General features: G+C 49.7%; 1 protein-coding gene across 2 annotated transcripts in view; it reads right to left on the minus strand.

Moving 5' to 3' along the window:
- Positions 1 to 4,543, minus strand: part of CORO7 (coronin 7) — a 58,491-nt gene extending 53,948 nt beyond the window's left edge. The window contains exons 1-3 of one of the 2 annotated variants that reach the window (XM_049637423.1): positions 4,329 to 4,521; positions 1,654 to 1,750; positions 678 to 752 (exon numbers count right to left, since the gene is read on the minus strand). In XM_049637423.1, coding sequence (XP_049493380.1) covers positions 678 to 752; positions 1,654 to 1,750; positions 4,329 to 4,388 — 232 coding nt within the window. In that variant the 5' untranslated portion in view covers positions 4,389 to 4,521. Of the gene's footprint in view, positions 1 to 677; positions 753 to 1,653; positions 1,751 to 4,328 lie in introns of both variants that reach the window. The other variant, XM_049637424.1, reaches the window with a different exon arrangement.
- Positions 4,544 to 10,002: the final 5,459 nt, after the last annotated feature.

Raw genomic sequence — 10,002 nt, forward strand, 5'->3', positions numbered from 1 at the left:
CTGCACACTCAGACTGGGGAGCCAGGGTCAGCCCCATTCTGTCAGCCGAGGTCGCCGGCCAGGCGGCCAGGAACGCCAGCAAGCCAGAGGGACTGGCCCGCAGCCTCCGCCGCAGCTGCAGAGGGACAGAGGAGGCAGCTGGGCCAGGGCTGCCGCAGTCCGGGGAGAGCAAGCCGTTCCCTTGGAGTGGGCGGACTGCCAGGCGGGCTGCCGGGCGCCCCCAGAAGCAGCTGCAGCAGACAAAAGCTCTCTTTGTGAGGGCCTGTCTGCAGCCCTGCAGCCCAGCCAGACCCCTCCCTGAAGGGCCCCGAGCAGCCCTGCTGGGGAGGATGGCTGGTGGTGAGGGGTGGCCTGCTGGGTTCCAGGAGAGCACAAGGGGCTAAGAACTCCATACGGTTGAGTCCTCCACAGTGACTGGGAGCCAGCATCAGCCTGGAGCCTGGGCTGGCCAGTGCATAACCCCCTTTCTCAGCTTAACCACCTGCAGCACTCAGCTTCCCTTCTTTCTGCCCAAGTGGAATTCCCAGCCAGGACCCAGCCTTCCAATATGGACACGGTCTGCACAAATCCACAGTGAAGACAGCAAGAGGGACTGGGAACCCACGGGACCGTAGGAGTCCCTGCACCCAGGGAGGGAGGAGCAAGTTCCAGACCTCCTGGGTCCAGTTTCCACTCACCTGAATGGCAGCCCAGGTGGGTCACCTGTCTCTTGTCCTCTCCTTGGCCATCCAGAGGCACAATACCCAGCACACCTGTCAAACACACATGGAGGCTCCGACATCAGGCCTGATGGGAACTGTCTGCTGCCCAGGGCTCCCAGAGGACATGAGACCCAAAGCTCAGCCTTGGACCTTCCCAGAGCCTCCACCAATCATAAGATCATAACCCTCTGGACACAGTCAGTCCAAAGTTAGGTTCTTACCCCCTACAAGAACCTTCTGTGACATCAGATGTACAGAAGACACTGGGGAAAAGGTGGTCTTTTTAGCATTGTGGGTCATACGAGGCCAGCTTAGGGCCACCGGTTGCCCCTTTTCCCAGCTTTACCTGAGAAAGAAGCTATCACTCAAGGGCACCGGGGCCGAAAGACAGGACACAGGTCAGGGCCAATGGCATATGTGAGCCTCTAGAGATGGCTCTGTCTAAAGCCTCTGGACCTTTTACTTATATGAGCTAAAGAGGTACCCGACTTTTGTCAGTTTCAGGTCTGAGTTAACGCTAGCAACAAAAAAAGTCCCGAGTGACATAGGGAGCTTTTCAAATCTTGGTGTTCTTACTGACCTGAGCCATTCTCAGGCCCCCAGATGAGGAGGGGGCTGCATATGGGGATCAGCTGAAAACAAAGGGGACAGTCCCCTCGGTGTGTTCCTGGCCAATCTCTTAAAAACCACAGCCAGGGGGAAAACAAACAAACAAACAAACAAAAACAAACAAACCCACAGCCAGTGTAGTTTATACAAAGTATACACACATGTCCTAATCAAAATCAATCTGATTACTGCACTTGACCAGTTTGTAGGGGTCTAAGGCCCTTCATGGTGCTGACCTCTGAGCCCCATGAGGATCCCCTAAGCTTCCAACCTGAAATGAGTCTGCCCTTCTGCCCCATCCTAATTAGGATGACAATGTATGAATCTATGTCCACCTTCCTACCTGGACGGTCAGAGTTAAACGCAATCAAGTGGCAGCTGGATTTGATATGGTTCCCACACGAGGGTGTGGTTCCTGCTCGAATGTCACCGATCCAGGCCTGAAAATAAAGAATAAGAATTGTGATGGACAGGCCCTCTGATCATAACTAAAGCAGGGGGTGGGTTATAATGCAGGGAACTCGACCTTAAAGCTGCACCACTAGAAATGCATTCCTTTAGATCCAACCCTGTCCCCATTCACGCACTCCCTTAGAATATTCAAAATGCTCCTGAAATAATAACCTAAGTCACGGAGGGAACAATTTTGTCTATTAAATCAAATCTCTAATAAGGGTGAGAAGGCTGTCAGAAGTGACCTCAGGCTAAATGAAGTCAAGAAGCCAACTGAACAGTGTGTGTGGTCAGGGGACTGTTTCTGTTAAAAGGGAGAGAGTGAAGCAGAGAAAGCAGAAGTGAGCACCTAAGACAGAAGACAGACTCAACTTCCTCCAGGGCACTGCTGAAGGCCTCCACCAAGTACAGGGGGCGTCTCCTACGGGCCCCAGGAGATAACACTCAAGCTCAGAAAGGGGAAGAACCAAGGCCTCTCCACAAAGTCTCATAGAAAGGTGAGCAATGCACCTCCACGAAAAGACGATAATGTTAACACCCCCACAGACGGGGGGCAGAGGAGCACTTTTTCTGAAGCTAAGACCAACAAGGCCCACGTGTTTTCTCTGTTGGTATCAGAGCACTGTACAACACTCCTGCCTGCTTCCTGACACCCGAGCGGCCTTGTTTTCCAGCCCACCCACCCACAGCACGCCGGAAACCACCCCCATCGTGCAAGTTTCTATTTCAGTGTTCACCTGCCGTGGGTAGAACATTACCTTCTTGCGTTATTTTTTCCTCCTGATTCATGTTTACTGTTCAGAGTGACAGGGAATATCTCTGAAAAGGAGAACAGATCACCTGTCCTCCCCTCTCCCTAACCTAAAGCGTTTAAAGCTTTCTCTGTAATCCCTGGTCCCATGGTTGACTGTTTACATTGCTGGACTAAGGCCCACCTGGAACAAGCCCCAAGGCCCATCAAGTATACTCGAGACCCTTTCAAGGAGCGCTGATGGCACTCAGAAAGACGGTATTAATGCAAATCTGAGCCAATCTCTACCCAATGCTCTCCACTTTCAACCTTTTAATGGCTCCCGACCGCACTCAGAAAACACCCAACTGGGGGGGCCTGGGTGGTTCAGTCGGTTAAGCATCTGACTTTGGCTCAGGCCATGATCTCACGGTTCGTGGGTTCGAGCCCCACGTCAGGCTGGGGACTGACAGCTCAGAGCCTGAAGCATGCTTCAGATTCTGTCTCCCTCTCTCTGCCCCTCCCCCACCTGTGTTCTGCCTCTCTCTCTCAAAAACGAATAAACGTTTTTAAAAGCTTTTTTTTTTTTTTTTTTTTTTTAAAGAAAACCATCCAACTTCTTCCTGTGGTCCTTGAGCTCTGCAGGACGGCTCTGGACTCATGTGACACACCCTGCTTCCCCAACACTGCCCCCCATCCACCCGGGGCTCACCTTCCATTCCTCTGCTAGGCTCTTTTCCACCCTACTTGTCTTGTATCTGGCTGCTTCTCACCCTTCTGGTCTCAGCTTAAATGTCACCTCCTCCCTGCAGCTGACCCTGACCACTGTACTGAGAATGACCTCCACTTGGCCATTTAGCTCCTGTGTTCTTCAGGGCACTTACTACAACTTGCAGCGCCCTTGAAGGCCTGTCTGCTTGCTGTCTGTCTCCCTCACAGGGGTGTAGGCAGTACAGAGGAAGGAAAGTGAGGTCGTGTTCACAGTGGTGGTTTCAGGAGCAGAGGGGAAGTACAGAGGAAATATCGTCCAGAGGATGAAAACTGGGCTTCTGCCCCAGGCTACCCTGCTGTGCTTTTGCTGCTGATGGGGTTACTAGAGGTCAGTTCCTAAGCCTTCCAAATAACATTGGGAGCAGCAGACCAGGACTGGCATCATCTCTAAAGCATACCTCTCATCAGGCCGGCTGCCCTTCCGGGGGTCTGAGACGCCCCCTAACACCTGGCTCAGCTCTTCCTCTGGGCTCCACCTCCTTGGGCCTCCCCAGACCCCACCCAGCCCCTGGCAGCATCACCCCAGTAAGAGAAGAGCTGCTCTTGCGCCAGCCACGAGAGAAGGAAGCGCCGGCGGAAGCCCGAGGGAGGGGCGCGCCTCTGTCTGAGGGGCTCCTGTTCTTCAGCTGACACACCCGGACTTGCGGAGGCCAGGGAAGAGAGAGGCATCCCTTCCACACCCCAGCCCCGGGCAGGGCCGATCGGGGCGGCAGGGAGGAGGTGGTGCCAGCAGCGCCCGGCCGCGGCTCCCCAGTGAGGCCGACCGGAAGCGGAGAAGGCAGGCAGCCTCGCAGGCCTCAGGCCTCCGCCGGGTCGGGCTGACTACACCAGTTGGGGGTCCCAGGGCGAGGCGGGGGAGCTGGCGAACCGCGGGTCTCTCGAGAGGAGAGAGAGAGAGACCGGGTCAGGCAGCCGCCGGACTCTGCCCTCCGGGTGCGACGGAACAACCCGGACGCCGGGCCCAGGCCTGAAGGGGGCGCTCCGAGGCAGGAGGGCTCGGGGGTCTCCGCGCGGGTCTGGGGAGGGGGAGGGGCAGGGGCGCGGGTCCAGCGGGCAGGGCTCACCTCGCGTCGGGACGGCCGGGCCTCCATGTGCCGGAACTTGGACACCTTGAAGCGGCTCATGGCGACGGGGAAGGCGGCGGGCGCAGCTTCGAAGACCCGGGCGTCGGCTCTCAGGTGCACGGACAGCCAGCCGTGACTCCCGCCGCCTCCGGCCCCGCCCGCGGCCACCCCTCTCGCGGCCACGCCCTGGAACGCCCCCGGCCAATCACAGCCCGCTCCGGCTCGCCTGGCCCCGCCCCCGACCAATCGCCGCAGAGCTGTCCTGTGAGGCCACGCCCCGATGCCGGCGGGCTAGCCGCGCGGGCGAGGAGGTCACGTGCCGCGTGGGGGTCTGGCAGTCCCGGGCTCTGCGGGGCGTGCTCCCAGGCGGGGGGCAGCGTCCAGGTTTTCCAGTCAAGGGTTTGTCACGGGAGGCTCCGGGGTATGCGGGGCGCGGCCGGGGCGGAGAGGGGGCAGACGTGGACCCGCTCCATTTCGGATACTGGGACCGTGCTCAGGACAGAGCAGGCGCTGGCCGCGGTCACACAGCTAACGAGTGGCAGTTGGGGGAGGAACGGGAACCCGGGTCTGAGGCATATCCCAGCCGCGGGGCCCTCTCTAGGCCCGGTGGACTTGAAGGCCGGGCTGGGGCCTCCAGCGTCCCGGCAGTTAGGGCACGTCTTGGCTGCAGGGCGCGATGGGGCAGGACTGACCCCTGCAAGGAAATCAATGTATGATTTACAAATAAACCCGAAGGGAGAAAGATGAGGGAAATGGGGAATACCTTTAATAACACATGCACCCCACCGGCGGCTTGCTTAGTCCCCGGGTCATTCAGGAAGAAAAGAGAACAAGCTTCATTCCACCTGGGGCCATTCATTCCACAAGCATTTGTTTGCGCTTTGAAAATTGAGTCCATGATTCCAGAACACGCTTTCTGCTTGCTAACAGACAGAACACCTGCTCAGGCGTGTCTGGAAAAGGGACTTTGATCTGAGGAATGTGAATGATTGCCGCGAAAATAACCTTTCCTAAGCCCGGGTTAGAGAACGACCTAGCCGCCTAGCTGGAGTTACCGGCCTACAGGGTGATTCTGAAGGCTTGGCCTGGTGGAGGGCACCAATGGACCCCACAAATGCAAGTTCCTTTTTACAGTGTTTACAGGTAAACTATGAGGACTAAAAGGCTACTTCCCTGCATCCTACCAAGGGAGTTAAGAGCCAAGACTTTGATCTCCATATACTAAAAATAGGATGCCAGTGCAGTTGAGGGAGGCCTGGAATTTGGAATTCTAAGCAGTCCGGCTGCTGCTGAAGTACAGCTTTCCCAAGGCTGCTACTCTTCAGACTCTGGAATTGCAGCAGCTTTGGAAAAGGCACCAGCAGTGCAGTCTTGGGATGGCTATGGTGTTCAATTACTGCCAATATTGCTTCTTTTTCTTAAAATTGTGGTGAAAAACAACATATAAAATTTACTATTTTTCAGTGTATAGTTGTTAGGGACATTCACACTGTTGTGCACAACCTTATTGTGCAATCCTGAGACTCTATATCCGTCAAACAACAGCCCTTCATTTCTTTCCCACCAGTCCCTGGTAACCACCATTCTACTTTCTATTAGTTTGACTTTATCTTTTTTTATTATTATTATTTTTTATTTTTAAGTAATCTCTACACCCAGTGTGGGGCATGAACTCACAACCATGAGATCAAGAGTCACATGCTCCTGGCACCTGGGCAGTTCAGTTGCTTAAGTGTCTCTTAAGTGACTCCTGATTTCGGCTCTGGTCATGATCTCAAGGTTCATGAGATCGGGCCCCACATTGGGCTCTGTGCTTACATTGAAGAGCCTGCTTGGAATTCTCTGTCTCTCCTCTCCCTCTGCCTTTACCCTGTCTGTGCATGCATGTGCACACACACTCTCTCCCTCTCTCTCAAAATAAACAAACAAAAAAAGAATATAAACTTAAAGAAAAAAAAACCCCACACAAGAGTCATGTGCTCTACCGACTGAGCCAGCCAGGCAATTCCCCCCCCCCCCCTTTTCAAATCATTATTATTTTTTAGGATTTTTCTTTTTAAGTCTGATTATTATACCACTATATTTACCACAGAATATATATCATTAATATACCACATTTTGTTTATCCAGCAACAGCCATTTGCGTTCTCCCTCCTCTTGGCTGTAGTGAATAATGCTGCGCTGAACACAGATGTGCAAATATCTCTTTAAAGCCCTGCTTTCAATTCATTGGGATATATACCCAGAAGTGAGGTTGTGGGATCATATAGTACTTACATTTTTTTGAGGTTCCTCCATACCGGATATTGCTTTTAGAATTACAATTATTAACAGCTTAATATCATCTGCTAATGTAGATTGTTTAAATCTATGGTATGCAGTAATCTCTTTTTGCATCAGCAGAATTTGCTTTATAGTCTCCCGGGAGGGGACATTCAGACATTATGCATTGTAGTTCAAATGTAAATCAACTGTAGATCTAAAACTATAAAAATCTTAGAGGAAAACACAAGGCAAAAGCTTCACAACACTGGATTTGACAATGGTTTTTGGTTTTTTTTGGATATGACGCCAAAAGATCTAGGCAAAAAAGAAAAAATCATGAAAAATTAAAAAATCTGTTTATCAGGGTGCCTGGGTGGCTCAGTCAGTTGAGCATCCAATTTCGGCTCAGGTCCTGGTCTGCTGTCATGGCAGAGCCCACTGCAGATCCTCTGTCCCCCTCTCTCTGCCCCTTCCTTGCTCGTGCACTCTCTTTCCCTCTCTCTGAAAATAAACAGTTAAAAAAAAAACTATCATGGGGGCGCCTGGGTGGCTCAGTCAATTGAGTGATTCTTGCTTTCAGCTCAGGTCATGATCCTGGGATCAGCGTGGAGCCTGCTTGGCATTCTGTCTCTCTGTCCCTCTCCCCCTCTCCCCCACTCTCTCTCTCTCAAATAAATAAATAAATAAACGACTCAAAACCACTATGAGATACCACTTCACACCCAATAGGATGATGCTACTACCAACAAACAAAAAACCCTAGAAAATAACAAGGGTTTTCAAGGATGTAGAGTAATCAGAACATTTGTGCTGTTGGGAATCCACAGTGTGTTGATGGGAATGTAAAATGGTACAGCCACTGTGGAAAAGAGTATGGTGGTTCCTCAAAAAAATAAAAATAGAATCATCGTATGATCCAACAATTCCACCTCTGGGTATATACCCAAAATACTTGAAAGCAGGGTCAGAAAAAACACATTTGTACAACCACATTCATAGCAGCATTATTCACAAAAGCTAAAACATGGAAGCAATCCAAGTGTATGTTGATACATGAATGGATAAGCAAAATGTGGTATATACATATAATAGAATTTTATTCAGCTTTAAAAATGAAGGAAATTCTGACACATGCTATAACATGGATGAACCTTAAGAACATTATGCTAAGTGAAATACGCCAGTTACAAAAGGACAAATAGTGTATGATTCCACTTATATGAGGTAGTTAGACTAGACAAAATCACAGAGACAGATGGGAATGCAAGCTGGTGCAGCCACTCTGGGAAACAGTATGGGGGATCCTCAAAAAACTAAAAATAGAACTACCCTACGACCCAGCAATGGCACTACTAGGTATTTATCTAAGAGATATAGGTGTGCTGTTTCAGAGGGACACATGCATCCCAATGTTTACAGCAGCACTATCAACAATAGCCAAAGTATGGAAAGAGCCCAAATGTCCATCGATGGATGAATGGATAAAGAAAATGTGGTATAGGGGCATCTGGGTGGCTCAGTCGGTTGAGCGTCCGACTTCAGCTCAGGTCATGATCTCACAGTTCATGAGTTCAACCCCGCGTTGGGCTCTGTGCTGACAGCTCAGAGACTGGAGCCTGCTTCAGATTCTGTGTCTCCCTCTCTCTCTGCCCCTAACCCACTCGCATTCTGTCTCTGTCTCTCTCAAAAATAAACAAACATTTAAAAAAATTTTTTAAGAAAATGTGGTGTGTGTGTATATATATATATATATATACATATATACACACACACACACACGATGGAGTATTACTCGGCAATCAAAAAGAATGAAATCTTGCCATTTGCAACTACGTGGATGGAACTGGAGGGTATTATGCTAAGTGAAATTAGTCAGAGAAAGACAAAAATCATAGGACTTCACTCATATGAGGACTTTAAGAGACAAAACAGATGAACGTAAGGGAAGGGAGATAAAAATAATATAAAAACAGGGAGGGGGACAAAACAGAAGAGACTCATAAATACGGAGAACAAACTGAGGGTTACTGGAGGGGGGATGGGCTAAATGGGTAAGGGGCACTAAGGAATCTACTCCTGAAATCATTGTTGCACTATATGTTAACTAATTTGGATGTAAATTTAAATAAATAAATAAATAAAATCATAGAGACAGAAAGTCGAATGGTGGTTGCCAGGGGCCTAGGGAGAGGAGGGAATGGGGAGTTTGTTGTTTATGAGTGTAGAGTTTCAATGGATGGTGGTGAATCAAAATCAAAATTTTGAATCAAAAATCAAAATTTTTGCAAGAGGATAGATGAGGCCAGATTCAGTGCAAACAACAAATTCTTAGATCTAGTTATCTGCCCCTGAAATGACTGTTTATTAAGATGCATGTTGGGGGTACCTGACCAGCTCAGTTGAAAGAGCATGTGACACTTGATCTTGGAGTCATGAGTTCGAGCCCCACCCGGGATTTAGAGATTACTTAAATAAATAAAACTTCAGAAAAACAAGAAAAAATTTTTAAATGTCTATTTATTTTTGAGAGGGAGAGGGAGAGAGAGAGGGGGAGAGAGAGAGAGAGAGAGAGAGAGAAAACTAGTGAGTGGGGGAGGAGCAGAGAAAGAGGGAGACACAGAATCTGAAGCAGGTTCCAGGCTCTAAGATGTTAGTGCAGAGCCCGATGTGGGGCTCAAACTCACGAACTGTGAGATCATGACCTGAGCTGAATCGGACACTTAACTGACTGAGCCACCCAGGTGCCCCCCTACCCTCCCAAAAAATGTTTTTATTTTCTTATTTATTTTTTAATTTAAAAAAATGTTTATTTACTTTGGAGAGAGAGGGAGACAGTGTGAGCACATTGAAATGTTTTCAATGTGCAAAATACATCACAAAAATTGGGAAAAACACTCCATATCCCATCCCAGAGAGACAGTGCAACCTGCATTATTATTTCGTTGTGTCTCAAATGGAGGTGCACCAATGTATTCTTGGAGCTCTGAAGTTTTACTATACCTAGTGATCTGATTTTTTACAGTGACACGTGAAATATTTTGACAGACACAAAATCTGACTTTTGTGGTGATAATTTACAACCAAAGGGCATTTTCATAGAAAAGACTGTCATTTGCTAAGGTGATGTTTTTCACATTGGAGTCCACTGATTGCCAGAGGATCTGGAGCTTTATTCTCCGTGTCTGTAATCTTTGTTTGTTTGTTTCCTTTAAAAGAGTCCCTTTCGGGAGCACTGGGGTGGCTCAGTCCATTAAGCAGCCGACTTCGGCTCACGTCATGATCTCATGGCTCCTGACTTCAAGACCCACAACGGGCTCTGTGCTGACAGCTTAAGTGCCTGGAGTCTGCTTTGGATTCTGTGTCTCTGTCTCTTTCTGCCCCTCCCCTGCTCCCACTCTCTCTCTCTCTC

Source organism: Panthera uncia, chromosome E1, assembly GCF_023721935.1.
Source record: "Panthera uncia isolate 11264 chromosome E1, Puncia_PCG_1.0, whole genome shotgun sequence".
Classification (NCBI taxonomy): domain Eukaryota; kingdom Metazoa; phylum Chordata; class Mammalia; order Carnivora; family Felidae; genus Panthera; species Panthera uncia.